Source organism: Lissotriton vulgaris, chromosome 1_1 (assembly GCF_964263255.1).
Source record: "Lissotriton vulgaris chromosome 1_1, aLisVul1.2, whole genome shotgun sequence".
NCBI classification, from domain to species: domain Eukaryota; kingdom Metazoa; phylum Chordata; class Amphibia; order Caudata; family Salamandridae; genus Lissotriton; species Lissotriton vulgaris.
The window spans coordinates 1,491,559,785-1,491,578,786 of record NC_141685.1 but is presented as its reverse complement, the minus strand read 5'-3'; the positions used below and the strand labels follow the sequence as shown (position 1 = coordinate 1,491,578,786).

The following is a 19,002-nucleotide window of genomic DNA, read 5'->3' as shown; positions in this document are numbered from 1 at the left end:
TGGAGATTCCATCAAGAAGTTAATACAAGGTTCAAATGCCACTGAGGAACAATAGAGAGAGAGGGACCAAGAAAAGCAAGCCTTTTAGAAAACTTGCTACTAGTGTTGATTTTATCATGGAAGGTTGCCAAGAAGAGAAACACATACAGAGCTGCTGAATAGGCTTTAGCTATAGCCACTACCAGACAGTTCTGCAAGGATGAAATTGAACGCAAGCTGACGGAAATAGATGTAAAAGGATTATTGCCTGCAGACTCATCCTACTGAACAAGCTTGTTCCAGCACAAAGCACAGATGTATTTGATAGTAGGCTTAGTGGTAACCAAGAAGACATCTTCAATTTCATCAGTAAGGCCAAAAGATTCTAGCAGTACCGCCAAGTCTCAGCAGGTGTAGCTGAAGCATTTTGGTATTAGGGTAGAGGACAACCATCCTGCTGCGAGTAGCAGGTCCGCTGTGTGTGAGAGGCAAAGAGGTTGACAAATGTGAACTGCTAGCAGATCACATACCAGCTGCTGTCTTCTCAAACACCAATGGAGGGCTCTTCTCCATCATCTGACAGGGCACCAACAGGATGAGGCACAGTAGGAGGAAGGCCTGCAAGACTGAGATCCAAGCCAGAGTTAAAAAAATATATATATATCTGAATCCCCTTAATATCCATAATCCTCGCAGGGAGCAGCATTTTAAAGGGTTTTGTTGTGCATTGCCCTAATGAAATTCCGCGTCTTCGTGAGAGTAAGGTGAGACTTTATAGGTGGTAAAGTGCAGGTCGTGGAGAGCAGTCATTAAACGGTGTCGGGTGACTTCACTTTCACCAGCCAGTCACCCACGTTTGCAAAGTACGGAAATACATGGACTCCAGACTCCACAGGGAAGCTGCCATCATCTTTGTATCTTTGCAAGGATGTGCAGAGCTGTCAGTCTGACCAGTAGAACTTCAAACAAACAAGGGGGTTGGGGGTGGCGGCAGTAAAGAACCTCAAGTAGTGCTTATGTGGTGAATCAGAAGGTCAAAGTAGAAGTTCTGAAGATTGTGGGCACGTGGTCCCCAGCATTTCTCTAACTCCAAAAATTAACCTCAACAGAATACTCAAGGATTGACGAACTGGAGACTGGTTAAACCTCATTTTCATGAGGCACCTCCCAATACATCAAAATTTCAGAAAAACAGTCAAGTAAAGGGCCCACTCAATAACTAAGTTCTAATTCAGTGGAATAAATTTAAGGGTTTTACTACAAAATTCAAAAGATATGGCAAAGAATAAGTACCATGAAGGCTCTCAGTAAATAGAGCATAAACAGCGAAGTGCAAAATCCAAAAACCTTCCAAGTTCCAAATGAGCAGCAAATTCAACAGAGAGAAAAAGACAAAGGGTCTGATTACGATCTTGGCGGACAGGGTTACCCAGTCTCAAACTTGACGGATATCCCATCCGCCAAATTACAATTCTATAATGTCCTTTGGAACGTGTAATAGAGGGGACGGGATATCCGTCACGTTTGTGATGAAGTGTCCCATACGTCAAGATCGTAAAAAGGCTGAAAATATTTAGTAGAATCGGAGTCTTCTTGCTCACTCCCAAAACCGAGGGTATGTATAGGAAATCTTCTTATAATACAGAAAATGCAAACTCATCTTGGTGTGAGCAAACGTATCACCCTAATAACAAATCAGAACACAATTTTAATGAACATCATATTGCTTTAGCACCCAAGTACCATCTTACTACGTGAATATTTATTCTGCCTACTCTATGCTAATGACATCCGGAGACGGTAGAACAAAGTAGATACATGAACAGCAGCAAAATATTATGAAAAAATAAGGTAAAGTGAGTTAACGGAAGACGTTGACACAAGATACTATTTTGTGACCAAGCTGGGAAGATTGGTTTGAGAACAGCAAAAACAATGCCAGCAGAAATAAACAAACATGACTGCTTGTGTGCTTTCAGAAATAACGAACAGTGAAATGTGCAGAGGGAAGACAGGAAGACATCCATTTTGGAAAACCTGGATGCCAGGCCTAGACTTAATCCTAGTAAACATGGGTCTGCAAAACACACTTTTATATGCCATAGGACATTCGATCTAAAGACCATATAACTATATCAATGGGTACATAAAAATCAAGAGTAAGACTACATTCTGCACATTGTTAATAATGCACAAAAATATAATAGCACAAAATCTTCAACAGGATCAAGAGTTCATTCTGGACCAAGTTGAGGAGGTGTGGAAAAACAGGATCGGACACCAACATGCGAATTGGCTCCCGATATACTCCAGTGACATCAAATCCAGAGGCAAAGTCACATCTAACGCTGCGTGGCATCACTTGGCAGCACGGCAGAATCATTGATCGTCAAAATGTTTTTAGGACCAATCTGAATCTGCAAGGAGTATTCCTAAGGTGGGGAATACTGTAATGCAGCATCTAAGCCACTCTACTTTCTGTATGAGACCTGTTGCTATCAACATTGGCCAATATGGTGCTACGGGATTCATAACTTTTTGGGGAAATTGAAATGCCATTAGGTTAATTTTGATTGAGGCATTGTAGACCGTGTAGTTTCTGGCTCAAATGTTGTTCATTTCTGGAGTAAGATTCTCAGCGACGCATTAGTAGTATCCGTTTTTTTTACGGACATTTGCCTCTACATCTCTTGGGGTAAAGGCCATCCACCAGGACTCTCCAGCCATCTCTGTCTTGGGCTTTACTTTTAACTTGACTCCGGGTGTAATCCATCTCCTTGCAGTCCGCTTTAAGGCTTTGACAGCAGGTGTTTCTTGGCCTTCCTCTTTTCCTTTTCACTGGAAAATTCTAAGTCAGGGCTTGCCTGGTGGTATTTGATGCAGGCTTATGGAGGGTGTGACTGATCCAGCCCCAGCGTCTTTTCATTATTCATGAGGAGGGAGTTGGGAAATCTGCTGCCATAGTTTGTTGTTGCTGATGGGGTTTGGCCAGTGGATTTGGAGGGTTTTCCTCAAACAAGTGTTGAGGAAGGTCAGCACTTTGTTGGTGGTGGTCACTGTTGTCTTCCACGTTTCTGCTCCAAACAGAAAGAATTATTTTACATTGGTGTTAAAAAGCCTGATCTTGGTTTGCAGCGTTAGGTCCTTGGAGCACCAAATCTTCTTTAGCTGAATGAAGGTAGCCCTTGCTTTGCCAATTCTTGCCTCGACGTCGGAGTCTGTGCCGCCCTACCTGTCTATGACACTGCCCAGGTATGAGAAGGCCTAAACCTCTTTCAGTGCATTGCCTGCGAGAGGGACTGTAGTTGTGCAGGCTGTGCTCACCTTCAGAATCTTGGTTTTACCCTTAGGCCAAGTTGTTCTGATGTGGCTGCCACATAGTCTGTCTTCTCTTACATCTGCATATGGGTGTGGGAGAGTAGGACTAGGTCGTCTGCAAAGTCCACATCGTTGAGCTGCATACAAGGTGTCCACTGGCTCCCATTTCTTCTCCTTGCTATGGATGTCTTCATGATCCAAGGCAAGAGCAAACCACCCTGGCGCACCCCGGTCCTCAGATGGAATGCTTCCGTTAGCTGTCCTCCATGGACTATCTTGCAGGTCCTTCCCTCGTAGGAGTAACTAATAATTTTTTTAAACATATTTTATTAATTTTTCTTGCTGTAAAAATAGCCAAGCCCAATGGTATACATCATGTCAATGCCATACAAAGAACAGTCAAAATACAGGTAGTGGTATTCTACCGATGATCCAGTCCAGCAAGATTATCATTGAGGCATCTAGTCACATTTTTAATGTCCGTAGAGAACTTGTTTATACCCGCAAGTGTGTTATAGTAGTTACTAATAAGTCTTATGAGTTTATTTCGCACACCGTAGTGGCGCTGGAGTTTTCAAAGGCTCTTTGTGTCCATGCTGTTGAATGCCTTCTTTCAGAGGCACTGAAGGCAGACGCTGAAACATCTTAGCAGACATGCTCTACTCTATGTTTAGAAGGATCTGGGAAAAGTAAAAGGTGCTACCAGACTAGAAGGAGGGCTATCTCATCACGATCCCCAAGAAAGGTGATGTGATTAACTGTGCAAACTACAGAGGGATAACTCAATCAACCCAGGCAAAGTGCTCAACAGATTCAGCCTAAACAGAATGAAGGAAAAGTTGATGCTCAGCTGCAAGACCAGCAAGCTGGCTTCCGCAAAAACCTACACAGACCAGAATGCAACATTGTCCCTCAATGTCAACTTCATCAACTATGAGAAGGCATTTCTTTAGTTAATATCAATTATATTTCCAAATTGAGCCTACAATCTCAGTCATAAGGAGTACAGAAACTCTAATGTTTGAAAGAGTACTGGTTGTGCTTAGCCATTTGAAATACGTTCTTATGTCCATCAGTGAATGCCTAGCTGATGCCTAACATTTAAAATTATATTAATACATTGAAAACTGATATTGGAGAATTTACGATATAGACTGTAGTTACTAATAGATGACTTGTATAGTGGACAGGAAAATACTTTTTTGAATGCTTATATTGCATTTGACAAATGTGGACAACATTTTCTAGAATAAAGGATCTGGAAACAATAAAATGATGTGTTCCATATTGTCTGCACCTGGCTCAAGGGAGGCAAAAGTTATAACAGAAGGACGTTCCAAATGTCCAGTAGGAATGTTGCTTTGTTTTGTAAATTTTGAGAGAAAAACACTGACAGTGTTGACAGCTTGGTTCGAGAAACAATATCCGATTAACAAATCCAATCTGATTGGCTGAGAGGAAAATAAAATCCATTGACCACTGCAAAATTTCTGACTGCCAACGGAGGACCCTCAATCCTGCAATATTTTGCGCTGAGAACCTCTGAAATACGATTATACCAAAAAAGCTGAATTTTGTTATTTTAGGCTTTATTTTCATGGTTCGAGAACTGATGCAGCCAAATATGGAACTCGTCCTCAAAAATAAATACATAAGTAATTTTGCGGGCTTGGAGAACACACTTGATCCCTAGCACTTGTGAAGCTGCGGGCCAACAAAGGGCTGATGGGGTTAGAGGTCTCCATGTATAGGGGTGTGGCTCCAATATCTTGGTTCAAAGCAGAGAGCAAGCCCAGTTTCTATAAATATGGATTCCATAAATATATAGATGTGGAAAATGCTACTGACACCTTCCAAGTGCCTTTCATAAACAAGGACATATATCAGTGTGAGTATTTGCAGCATCATTCATTATTTATATGCACAGATCCCATTAGACATGCCCACTGGTGATATAGATAGCACAAATAAATTCACATCGATGTGAGCACTAGTTACAATGTTTGAGGTGTCCGCAGCTTATTTTCTAAAGCTACGATCTTTCCAATCATCTGTATGAAGCTTCATTTACTGTTGGTCCTCTTTGGGGCCAATTTAGCTGTGACATCTAATTTCAATTCTAGAGAAACTTTGTACGGGCCTCAAAATAAAACCCACCGATCTCTAGGTTTGCAGTATGCTCTCTTCTATAAGTCACTTGGATCTTAGGGCTATTGTACAACTTAATGTCTTTCAAAGGGTCCCAAGCCGATGTGTGCAGAGCTGACATCCTATAACAAATGTTTCCAGAAAATGCTTCTGTATTCAATGCAAACTAATTGGTCCTCTGCCCCGACTTCTGACAGTGCACCTGAGGTAGCCAGAAAAATGCTAAGCTGGATAAAAAGGCTCAAACAGGTGCCAGAAGGGCACGTGGGACATCAGGAGCTGCAGGCCGGTCAGCTTAGTTGCAGTGCCTGCAGATGCAGGGGAGGGACTCCTTCACTCCAAGGGAGATTACTTCGGGTGTCATTGATGCTCACAGGCCAGGACAGAAACCTAGATGAAGCACAGGCGACGAAGAAGTCTTGCAGAACAGCAAGACCAGGAGCATTAGGAGTCTTACTTGGTGCAGTCTAGGTTCCAGGCAAAGTACAACAAAGTCCAAGTTGCCCAGACGGTCAAAACTGAAGTGGTTTTGGGTTTGAATCTTGTCCCACAATGAATGTGAAAAGCAACAGACAGGTAATCCCTTAAGTACCCTAAGGAAAGGGTTGCAACAACTCAGGGGTCCCTCCCAGAGGAAGGGCTGGATAGAGGGGATGATACTCATGTCCTTTGTCCAGTTTCGAGCCAGATCGCCTGCCAAGGGTTCCATAAACTGGTTAAAATCGGAGTATGCAAGATCGGCATCAAATGTTCCCTTCAAAGCAGTCTGGTGGTGCAGGCATGCATCCCACCCCACCCCAATACACTAAGTCCTGTCTGGGAGGTGGTCACACCTACCTGTGACAGGAAAACTATTGTTCTGCCTTTCCCTGTTCAAGCTCAGCTCAGCAGGAGTGTTGGACCCGGCCTCGTGGCGTGGTCCTCGCTTTTCTCCGCAGCCCCAGATCTATGGGTGGAGCTGACTCCCGTCCACCCAGAACTGTATATGACACTCCTACACTGGACCTGAGACGATCCCCAGACCGCGTGCCTGCACCCGTGCACGTGACCATCAGACTCCATGTTTGGCCACCCCGGCCGGCCGGCCGCCTTCTTTCCTTTCGGCAGCCCCTGGCCTCTCCTGGCTGCAGCTGGGCCGGCGCGCCCAGATCTACCCGGGGGGTTAACGACTCCTCAAGTACCTGAAACCAAGACTTCCATCACACCTCCGGCCCCCTTCCGAGGAACTGGTTTCCCTCACACCTCTGAACTATCCATGGGGGCTGGTTTCGATTGCACCTTGGGCCTCCTAGTGAGCTGGCTCGAGGCCCTGATGGGCGTCTGGTATTCCCTGGGCGTATGGTCCAAAGCATCAAAGAACCAACCGCCCAGACGATCAGGCGCCTGGCCCTCGGACCTCCGGCCCCCTGCCTCTGAGGGTCTGGACATCAAAGAGCTCCAGTACTATAAGACAGCCTGCCTTCCATCTAGTCGGCAGTTGTATCTTGGACAAGAAAGCCCTGCTGATCCGATCGCGGCTGACCTTAAGGAGAACAGACTCTGACCTACTGAGCCCTGCTGAAGTTGTCGCGGCTCACCCTCGAATCTACGGAAGTGAACCATCGGAGCCCTGCTGACGCTGTCGCGGCCCACTCTCGAGAACAAGACCTGAACCATCGGAGCCCTGCTGACGCTGTCGCGGCCCACTCTCGAGAAACAAGATCTGAACCATCGGAGACCTGCTGACGCTGTCGCGGCTCCAACTGCTTATGAGTACAACTGAGTACTCCTGCCCAAGCCCTGCTGACCTCGTCGCGGCTTGACGAACTCTCTGGTCCGGCTGGACCATCGACGCTACCCTCACGATCATCTTGAACCAGAAGTGAGTAGGACAGCAAGTCCCATCGCCAGCCCTCGTACCCCCCAGTTCGAGGATTGAGAACTGTGCGCAGGGTGCGTGGCGTGCCAGCTGGCATCCTAAGACTGTCCCGCTTCCCCGATCCCTCGTTACGAGACTTTCGCGATCCCTCGATCGCTGTGTATTGCTCCCTACTTTTAATCTTGATAAAGTCTTTCTTGATAAAGAATCACGGTGTGGTGTCCGTTCATAAGTGTGGTGTGTCAACAGTGGGTACGATCAGTCCTCCCCGGCGGGGACTCCCCCTCGATAAGACTCGGCAGTAATTGTGGGAGAGGAGGATCCAGGCGGTAAGGAGAGTCCTCTTGACCCCTGGGGTCACCGCCTTTCAACAAGGAGGAGAGCAGAATTGTGTCTGTGGTCGGCCGCAGCATTAGCTTTCCGTTAGACCCTGAAAACCTGGTACAGAGAATACAGGGGGGCACCCTAAGGGAACCCAACCCAGTACATAGGATCCCACAGCCAAATCAGGATTCAGTGTTGGGTTAGGATTCCAACAGGTTTGACACGAAACATGACTCATTTCGGAGCAGACAATATATAGTTAGTCATCTTCTAATTGACTTGATGTCCACTATATGTATTAAATGGCTGACCACACTTGGAAAGCCTGGAAAAAGGACTCTGGGGTTTGTAGGGGTGCAGTGCTCATGCAGGGGCACCCTCAAACTTGTAACCATGCACCCTGCCCTCAGGACTGAAGAGCCTGCCATAGGGGTGACTTATAGGTTATAAGTGTTGTGTTCTCAGATATAAGTAATTGTATATCTTTGGTGAAGGGTGTAAGCACCCACTCACAGAGGTTGCAAAGGCAGGCCTGTAGTCACAGTTTCAGTGGTCTCTCATGGGTGGCATATTACATGCTGCAGCCCATGGGAGACCCCTGGTGTGCCCTCGGGACCTTAGTACCATATACTAGGGACTTACAAGGGTACACCAGTAGCCAATTGTGGCGGTACCAAAGTACTTATTCAATAATGTTATGTGCTAAGCACTCCTATTTTAACTCCTTAATCTAAGTTTAATCCAAATTATAAATGGTGCTAACCCATATCTTGACTAGCCCCTAGTCAAGTTGGTACAAATTACAATGAATTCACAGAAACCTGTGGTATGGGGTGCACTGTTCACATATACACAATTACGTGTTGAGTTTTATCTTTTGTTTTGTCTACTCATCTTTCAACAATGTTAAATCAAAAACAATTAGTTAATATTTACTGTTCAGAAAGTTGTATCAACATTTATACACGTTGGGCTGAAAACATGAAAAACACCAAAATAAATTATCTTCAAACAATGCTTTGTGTTTTCTTTCTTCAAAATAGATTTATTCTTTTTTTTTCATCAAAGAAAATATAGATTCCTCAAACAACTCATGAAGCCATGTCCCGCATGTAATATTAACTAATTGTTTTTGATTTAACATTGTTGAAAGATGAGTAGACAAAACAAAAGATAAAACTCAACACGTAATTGTGTATATGTGAACAGTGCACCCCATACCACAGGTTTCTGTGAATTCATTGTAATTGGTACCAAAGTACTTACCATTGTCAAATTTAGGGACAGCACAGTGACTGGGGTCCTGATTAGCAGGATCCCAGTCCGACTAGTCAGAAACCGCATAACACCTGTGGAAAGTGGGGGTAACCATGAAAGCAGCTCCTAGTTTCCTACAGTATTTAAAAGACAACTTTTTTTATTGAATAAATGGATTCTATACTGTAATGTGGACTAGCTTTTCCATGTATTCGCATGTTAACCAAATTCCTAATTTTTGTGCATGTCTGCACCTTCAATACACTCCTAGGTCTCTAAGTTTTTAGCAGTGCCAGCTCAATTCGTATTTCCAATTTAGTTCATTCAATTTTATCTTTCAACCCCAGACAGCCTGTGAAGGCCTTTGTCTAGGTGCTGCTCTACCACCTATAAAAGTGTTTTTGCAATTTACACCCTGCCAGGACCACAAGTATGAATAGCATTGGTTTCTGCCTGGAAATGGAGACATTCTTAGTATTACTCCACCTCATTTGCCACAACTTTTACCTGCCGAATAGAGGCACTTACATTGGATCAAGTAATGATTCACAGATCTGGACAGTTCCCTGTGTCCCAGAAGCACCTTACCCCATTTTGCCGCATCTATGCCCCAGAGGTCAGGTTCCCATCGTTTTCTAAAGACCCGTCGCCTGTCCAGTGTACTTATTTTCAATATTTTATGCAATTGAGATATTGCGTCTTCCATAGCAAGACCTGGTTTCCCAAAGGTCACCTTCTTGATGCCTTTGTCTCACTGTGGTCAGAGTGCATGTCTTAGATGATGTTGTTTGTAAAATTGGTGGCGGTTCATAATTTTTCTGATCCTATGCATTACCTTTTTAGAGCCAACAAAACCCACCTAGATTCTCCAACTCAGTCTCAATGTCCTCAATCTGCATTCAAACATTCTCTATCTTATTTTCATTTAAAAAAATCTAACACTGATATACTATAAGGAATATGCTACTTACCAGTATGCATCTGTTCTTGGCATAGAGGGCTGCAGAGTGGTACATTTATGAATAGATCGCCATCTGGTGTTGGGCTCGGATGATTGCACTTGTTTTTCTCTTGGAGAAGTCTTTTGTCGTCACGAGACTGGTGACTCCTCCTTTGGGTGCTAGTGCGCATGGGCATCGGCTTCATCCTTAGATTGTTTTGCCATAGTAGGGTTAGATGGAGTAGTATGATGGAATACAGATAGAAATGCCCATGTAAGTGTATCTAAATAAGATAGTGTTGGAACAGACACAGGTTTCCGGGGAGGCTGGGAGGGCATGTACCACTATGCAGCCCTCTATGCCAAGAACAGATGCATACTGGTAAGTAGCATATTCCGTTCGAGGCATATGGGCTGCAGATGGTACATTTATGAATAGACTATACAGCAGTTATTTCCCTAGCGGTGGTCACCAGTGTCTGTTGCAACAGTCTGAAATAAAGTTTTTAGTACAGCTTGTCCCACTCTAGCCTGTTGTGTTGCCTGCACATCTACACAGTAGTGTTTTGTGTATAGGTATGCGGTGTAACCCAGGTAGCTGCTTTGCATATGTCATCTAGAGGAATGTTTCCTAAGAATGCCATAGACGCTCCTAGTTTACGTGTAGAGTGAGCTCTAGGAGGAACAGTTAATGTCCTCTTTGCTTTTAAGTAGCATATTTGTATACATTTTACAATCCACCTGGCAATGCCTGCTTTAGAGATAGGATTGCCCTTATGTGTAGGCGAAAAAGATACAAATTGTTGTTTTGTCTTTCTGAAAGTTTCTGTTCTTTCTATATAGTACAATATCGCCCTTCTGACATCTAATGTATGTAGGGCCCTTTCTGCTACCGTCTGTGGTTTTGGAAAGAAGACTGGTAGTTCCACTGGTTGATTAATGTGGAATGCTGAAATTACTTTAGGCAAGAATTTTGGGTTTGTTCTAAGAACCACTTTATTTTGGTGTAACTGCAGAAATGGTTCTTGTATTGTAAATGCTTGCAATTCACTTACTCTTCTGAGTGAAGTAATAGCTATAAGAAAGGCCACCTTCCATGTGAGGAATTGTATTTCACACCTATGCATAGGTTCGAAAGGTGGTCTCATTAGTCTGGTAAGTACTATGTTGAGATTCCAGACTGGGGAAGGCGGTAGTCTTGGTGGAATGACTCTTTTGAGGCCTTCCATGAAAGCTTTTATTGCTGGTACTTTAAACAGGGAAAGATGTTGTCTGTTTTGTAGGTACGCCGCTATAGCTGCAAGATGTACTCTAATAGAGGTGTAAGCAAGGTTACATTGCTGCAAGTGTAGTAAATAGCAAATAATCTGTTTAGTGGATGCGTCCAGAGGGTTGATGTTGTTACTGATACGGTATACAGCAAACCTTTTCCACTTTGCTGCATAGCATGCTCTGGTGGTAGGACGTCTTGCTTGCTTAATGATTTCCATACAGTTTGGAGGTAAATCTAAGTATCCAAATTCTATGACCTCAGGAGCCAGATCGCTAGGTTCAATTGTTTGGGATCTGGGTGCATTATTTCTCCATGGTTCTGTGTAAGGTGCATGGGTAATAATCCTAACTTTTGATGTGGCACCTGTGAGAGTTGCAGTAGCGTGGTGAACCACAGCTGTCTTGCCCACGTGGGTGCTACTAGTATCATTGTCATTGAATGTTGTTGCAGTTTCCGAACCACTAATGGAATTAGTTGGAGAGGGGGAAAAGCGTAAGCAAATTTGTTGGACCAATTTATCCATAGCGCATTGCCCTGGGACAGGTGGTGTGGGTACCTGGATGCGAAGTTTTGGCATTTTGCGCTCTGATGAGTGGCAAAGAGATCTATCTCTGGTTGTCCCCATCTTTGGAAAAATGGCTGCAGTATTTGGTTGTGCAGTTCCCATTTGTGTATTTGTTCTGACTCTCTGCTTAGGATGTCTGCTATCTGATTTTGAACTCCTGGTAGGTGTTCGGCTAACAGATAGATCTTTTGAGGAATGGCCCATCTCCAAATGTCCTGTGCTAGTCTGGATAGTTGGAGAGAGTGTCCCCCCCCCTGTTTTTGAATATAATACATTGCAGTCATGTTGTCTGTTCTGATCAATACTGCTTTGTTGAGGATTTGCATTTGAAAAGCTTTTAATGCTAGAAACACTGCTAGTAGTTCCAGATAATTGATGTGCAGTCTTTTTTGCTGTACACTCCATTTTCCCTGCACTGTATATTTCTCCATATGCGCTCCCCAACCGGTGAGCGATGTATCCGCTGTTAGTATCACTTGTGGAATCGGTTCTAGGAACGACCGCCCCTTGGAAATGTTTGTTGTGTTCCACCACTTCAGAGAGCGATGTGTGCGGTCGTCTACCAACACCAGATCTGTAATCTGACCTTGAGCCTGATTCCACTGTGTCGCTAGACACTCTTGCAGTGGACGCATTTGTAGTCTGGCATATGGTATTAGCAGTATGCAGGAGGACATCATCCCTAACAGCTGCATGAACACTCGAGCTGTTAGTGAGTGTTGTGGTTGAAATGTTTGGATCAACGTGATCATTGTCTGGATCCTGATTGGATTGGGGTATACTTTGGCTTTTTCTGTGTCTATAGTAGCCCCTAGATATTGTTGAACCTTGTTTGGTTGTAGGTGGGATTTTGTGTAGTTCACCGTAAACCCTAGCTGGTGCAGCCATTGAATGGTCTTCTGTGTGTTTTGAAGACATTCTTCCTGTGACTTGGCTTTTATTAGCCAATCGTCCAAGTAAGGGAAGACATGTATTTGTGGTCTTCTTAGGTGTGCTGCAACTACTGCTAAGCATTTTGTGAACACCCTTGGTGCTGTTGTGACCCCAAACGGAAGGACTTTGAACTGATAATGTTGTCCTTCTACTACAAACCTGAGGTATTTTCTGTGGGCTTTGTGAATTGGGATGTGAAAGTAAGCGTCTTTTAGATTCAGTGTAGAAAGAAAGTCCCCTTTCTACAGTGAAGGAAGTACTTGTTGGAGCGTGACCATGTGGAAATGTTCCGAGTTTATGTATGCATTGAGAGGTCTGAGGTCTAAAATTGGTCTTAGAGACCTGTCTTTTTTGGGAATTAGGAATTATAGAGAGTATACTCCTGTCCTTGCTGATGTTTTGGAACCTTCTCTATAGCATGCTTTTGTAGCAGTGATAGTACTTACTGTTTTAACAATGTCAGATGATCTTGACTCATTGGACGCTGTCTGGGGGGGATGTTTGGTGGGGTAGCTGTGAGTTCTAGGCAATAACCATGTTGGATAATTTGTCTCACCCACCTGTCTGACGTGATGTTTTCCCAGACAGGTAGGAACTGTGATAAACGTCCCCCGACCGGTGTTATATGGTCTGGGGGGAGTTGTATTAAGTCACCGTTTTGGGGTTGGGGAGCTGCGGTTCTTATTATTTCCGCGACCTCTACCCTTGTTGTTGTTACCTCTGTAACTGCCTCTTGAATTACCTCTGGGTGACGCTGGTGTAAAAGAGGTAGATTGCTGGCTTTTGCCTGTATTGTTTGACCCCCCTCTATAGGTGGACCTACGAAAGGAACCCCTTTGAGTTGGCTGTTGTAATGCTCCCATTGATTTAGCCGTTTCTGTGTCTTTTTTCATCTTTTCTAAAGTCTCATCTGTACCTGAGCCGAAAAGTGTTTTTTGATCAAAAGGTTGGTTCAATAAAGATGTTTGTACTTCTTGTTTGAACCCTGAGACCCTAAGCCACGCATGTCTTCTTAACATGATACTGGTGTTGATGGATCTTGCTGCAGTGTCTGCCGCGTCTAAGGCGCACTTAATGGAAGTGTTGGTTATTATCTTCCCTTCCTGTATAAGCTGGTCTGCCCTTTTTTGATGTTCCTTAGGGAGATGTGTGATGAGTTTTTCTAACTCGTCATAATGCGCTCTATCATAGCGTGCAAGTAGCGCTTGTGTATTAGCTATGTGCCAGCTGTTTGCTGCTTGGGATGCTACTCTTTTGCCTGATGCATCTATTAGCTTGGATTCCTTATCAGGAGGAGGAGCTTCTCCAGTAGATAATGAGTTTGCTCTTTTACGAGCGTTTGTGACTGCAAGCGAGTCCAGAGGTACCTGTCCCTTGATAAATATTGGGTCCTTTGGGGCTGCCTTATATTTTTTATCAATTCTTGGGTTTAATACCCTAGCCCTCACAGGGTCTTTGAATATGTCTGCTGTGTGATTGAGAAGACCCTTTAGCATAGGTAGTGTTCCTGATGTTCTTTGTGCAGCAGGTAGCGTTCCTAAAAGGAAATCCTCTATTTGAGGTTCTGTATGTAAATCTACCTTATGGTATTTTGCTGCCCTATTAAATCAGCTGTACAAAACCTGTATTATCAGGTGGTGAAGGTTTTGAGGGGTATTATTCTGGGTCGTTATCATCATCTGACCCTGCATCATAATTCTCCCATGGGTCTTCTTCATCTGGGACAGTGTCGTCATCCCCATGAGGTTCTCCCTCCCCTGTATCACTGTCTACATCTGTTTGAGGTGTAGATGGTCTTGGTGTAGAAGGTGGAGGAATAGCTGGCATAGTGTGAGGAATAGGAGAAGAGGGTGTGTCTCTAGGTCGAGGAGAAAGGGGAGGAGTTGTATTTGTCCCCATTGTTCTCTTTTTAGGAGGAAGAGCTTTGTCATCTAGCTGTTTATTCTTCCTCTTTTTCGGTGATTTTGTCACCACTTTGCCAGTTTGCGGATCGATAAACAAAGTCTTTTGTTTTGGATCTGTCTGCTGCTCCTGTGTCGGTACCGAAGTTCTTGGTTCCGAAAGGTGCCTTTGCTTCTGACCGTCAATGTTCTGTGTTTTCGGCACCGAGAATTTGCTCGATTCCGAGTTTTTCGGTGTCGAGTAAGTCTTAGACGTCGAAGCATGTTTCGGTTTCGACATGGAATGTTTCGATGCCGAGCTTTCCTTTGTCTGGAGCTTTGGTGTCGATGTCGACCGTTTCTCGGATGCGACATGTTGGGAGGCCGAGAGTTTCGGTTTCGTTGCCGGGCCCGAAGGCGGGGCGTCGGAAACTTTCTTCGGTAGTCTGACCGGGCTCGAAGGCGGGGTCGGTACCACACGGGGTCGGTTTTTTGGTAAGGGGACGTCGTCACTCACGGTTTGTTGAGCGTCGATTTCTTCGACATCAGACTCGTCCACTTCCGACCCCGACTCGTCTTCATGTTCCTCTTCTTCTTCGAGGTGTTGGGCCTCGAACAGCTCCGGGATTGCCTCCGACGGCATTCTCGAAAGCTCGTGTCTTCGGGTTCGACGGTTTCTAATCGTCGACTTGGAGGAGAATGCTGCGCAGGCTTCGCAGTCCCTGTATTCGTGTTCAGGCGATAGGCAGAGGTTGCACACCTCGTGTAGGTCCTTGTGTGGGAACTTAGCACCACACGTTGGGCATCTCTTAAATGGAGTCCTTTCCATGGACTCCGGGCTGGACTACGTTGAGAAAGGCCTCCCGGTCTCGTCGACGTAGAAGAAAATGTTTATTGTTGGAGTCGAAACGCGTCGGAATGGAAATGAAATCGCGTTCGATAACAATACCGTTGAATTGGAAAGGGAATACGCGCCGAAATATCACTTTTTCTCGAAGTCGATCCGGAGCGCTTCGATCCTCATCCGAACCCGATGGCGGAAAAAAACAATCTAAGGATGGAGCCGATGCCCATGCGCACTAGCACCCAAAGGAGGAGTCACCAGTCTTGTGACGACAAAAGACTTCTCCAAGAGAAAAACAAGTGCAATCATCCGAGCCCAACACCAGATGGTGATCTATTCATAAATGTACCATCTGCAGCCCATATGCCTCGAACATATATATAATAATGTACTAGAATGCTTTACCAGTCTTCTCCCCAGGCTGCACCCACCATGAAATCCTTTACTAAAGAACCACCTACTTGGTCTCCCGCTCATTTTTCATAGTCCTGTTGGCAAAGGGATTTTGAAGACTATCATTATGTTATTGCTACTAACCAAGAATTCCCCCTAGATACCGAGCTGTGGCTAGTCTCGGGTCTGAAAGTCACAGAGGGAGCTTTACTATGCATTCAAAACAAAAAATCATGTGGAATGTAGACTGTGCTGAGTCTGCGCCCTTTTAGAGAGAGGTGCCTCATCAAGCAAAGTACCCTGATCCATTTTTTCTGAATCATCTTGCAAACCTAGAACAGGCCGGGGTTAGTAGTGTAGTGGATCCATCAATTCTTTTTCAAAGGTGGCAATTATGGTCATCCCAATCGAGCCAGTTGGGTCATTATTTCATTGGTACTCTATGAGGCAATGCTTCACACTTATTTTTAACTTGGCAACACCACCCACATCGAAACCTTAGTAAAGCACGATTTGTTTTATCGGTGCCTTTTTTCCAACTGTAGGCAGGGATTCTGGCCATACAACACATAGGCGTATCAAGTTTATGCGGCATCAGTGAGTATTTCTGGACCTCTCAATTTAATTTGAATTGCTTTCCATTGTACGTTTAAAATTGGGCTCCTAATTTACTACTCACAAAATGAGGAAACAGGACCATAAGTCCACAGCTTTGCAGACTGTACAATTTAAGGTCCTCGTGTCACTCTCTGCACTTATTTTGGTGCAGGTTCAAATTTCAACAATTGAAATGTACTACTCCCACTTAAGCTCTGCCCAAAGCATCTGCTCCCAACTCTTTCAGATTTGCCATATAGGAAGTAGGGCTTTTCTGCACAACCCCCAAACCTGTAGAGCTCTGCAGTTAGTCCCATCCAATAGAACAACAGGTACACATGCGTGTTGCACCAACACAACGAAGGCCTACTGTGTTTCACTGCAATTCAACTCCAACAGAGCAAAGCGGTCTCCTTTAGAGCCCCACTTTCTCGGAGTTTAAGCATTAAGAAGGGAAACATTTTGAAGCTGCTCTTTAGGGAATTAAGTTTCTGAGCATGCTCTTGAATGACTGACTCCGCTCGTCTGCAGTCATGTACCTGAATGCAACTTTTTAGAGAACATTTTATACATAAAAGACTAAAGCCCAGGATTATTTGATTAAAAAATATACAACTTCGATATAGCCATTGAATTATTAGGAAATGGGGAATTTGCAATTGCTGTTATAAGACATTTAAAAGAACAGGTTGAAGAAATTCCTTTGTAAGCAACTCGCAGTCTAGATCCGACAAAAGGTCTACAGTTGCGACTGAAAAATATCGGAAGCAAGTCCAGAATGAACAAGATACCTATTTTAATAGGAACAAGCCTTTTAATTAAAGTTCACATTGCCAACCACAAATTGCAATATCTTAATTGTTATTGTAGCATAAAATGCTGAGATAAATTAAGGCATTTGCTTTTGATCTATCCCACTGCACTAGATAAACGTGAAAATGCTTTAAACCGCTTTTTTTTCTTGAAGTTAGTAGAAGGACAACAGAAAATGCATGTAATTATCTGCTTGCCCAGGGTACAGCAAATGTTTGACATAGGAGTATCATCGGTTTTTATACAGTGTCAGCTATGCTTCTTGATGTTTTTTTAAAGCATAAGATATTTATGTAAAACGTTGATAAGTTGTTAACTGTTACAGTGGTTATTGTTCACAAGTGTAACTTTTATGTGCTGTAAACAGTAACCGTACCTTTATTTTGCAAAGTACTGTAGAGATAAGATCTGCACTTGCTTATTTTAATGTATATTATCATGTGTTTTTATTTTATTATTGTAGTGGTTTTTAACACCTAAAAATCCTATTTGACTTAATTTTTTATTCAATGTTTCCATTCCAACTAACAGTGCCCACAGCAATCTATAGACAAATAATGCACTGCAGACACTACCATAAGTTGAGCGCCTATGGGACTGCCAGAGATTTAGTATTTAAAGTCCTGAACCTTGTTCACTGTCACCTTGCAAAATACAGAACACGCACACTAGCCATGAGTCTTAAGAAGGTGAAGGTTAGAATATAAAAGTTGAACATTAGGAGGCGCTATTTCAAAGACTGACTTGAAGGAACATCTACACTCACGTTTCCATTCGTCAATAGGTAAATCCACGTTGTCAAACGAGTCATCGTATGGCTCTGCCTCCGGTTCATCATCTACATCTTGAAGCTGCTCAAAATATGGGTGAGCTAGTGCAATTGCTGCCGTCACTCTCTTATCTGCATCCAGCACCAGCATCTTCTCCAGAAGACTGACAGCTGACAAACAAAATAAAATATGTCAATATCACAGTTGTGTGACGTGCAACATTAAACCATCATTCAAAAACAAATTCAATATGAGGAAACGTGATAATGTCTGAAGCAATAAGAAATGAAAAATGAATGAATATTCAATTTTCTAAGAAACAGCAATGGGATTTTCATGAAAAACGGGTAAAAATTAATTTTTACGCAAGGGTTGCAAGTAGAAAAGATTTAGGGCAAGGGTTTCAGGGCAAGGTAAGTGCTAGTTTAGGATAACTCTTTCAGGACCAACAGAGCAGTACAAACAACTGTATTCTTCATCGGGACTTTCAACATGACTTTAGAAACTCACGGCTAATAAACAGAAGTTGGCTGCTGACACAAGGACAGCCAAAAATAAACAAAACACCTTGTATCCCCCGTCCTCTGCCCTAACAGGTTGCTGTTGATTGTTTGTTAAAATTTTATTTGCACCTTTTTAGCAGCTGCTCTTGCAGCCTTTTAAATACACCTATTTTCGCCGGATAGTTTAATTTTCTCTGCTGATTACGAACTCTGTGCACTCAGCTTGATACACGAAGCTCTGCTGCACTCACATGCCATCCCCTCCGCTCGATTGAAAAGCGGCGGTGGTATTCTCTTCCCGCTCCCTTTTTGCGCGCAGGGCAGACCATTGCTTCCCTGTTCGAAGACCCTCACTCCCCGCAGCAGATTGGAACGCTGTTTGGGGGGACCGGATCAACTTTGGCGGCCATCTTAGAGTGGGGTAGCCTTCAAAGGCACCGATTGGCCACTATAAAAACGGAAGATCATGCTTCCGCGCAGCGGACGCGCCGGACCTGCGCTGGAGTCGTGCCAGAGTCCTGCCCGTCTGCGCCCGTCCGCGACCAGGATGCGACCGTGAATGCAGGTAGTGCTATATTAGGTATCCCCCTCCTCTGACCTATGACAG

The 19,002-nt window shown here is 44.0% G+C and overlaps 1 protein-coding gene across 1 annotated transcript in view; it reads right to left on the bottom strand.

The window, feature by feature from the left end:
• Nucleotides 1–19,002, bottom strand: part of MAPK12 (mitogen-activated protein kinase 12) — a 431,974-nt gene that overhangs the window by 49,802 nt on the left and 363,170 nt on the right. Inside the window, exon 11 of the mRNA XM_086967390.1 lies at nt 17,889–18,062. Within this exon, the coding sequence (XP_086823516.1) occupies nt 17,889–18,062 (174 nt within the window). The remainder of the gene's footprint in view (nt 1–17,888; nt 18,063–19,002) is intronic.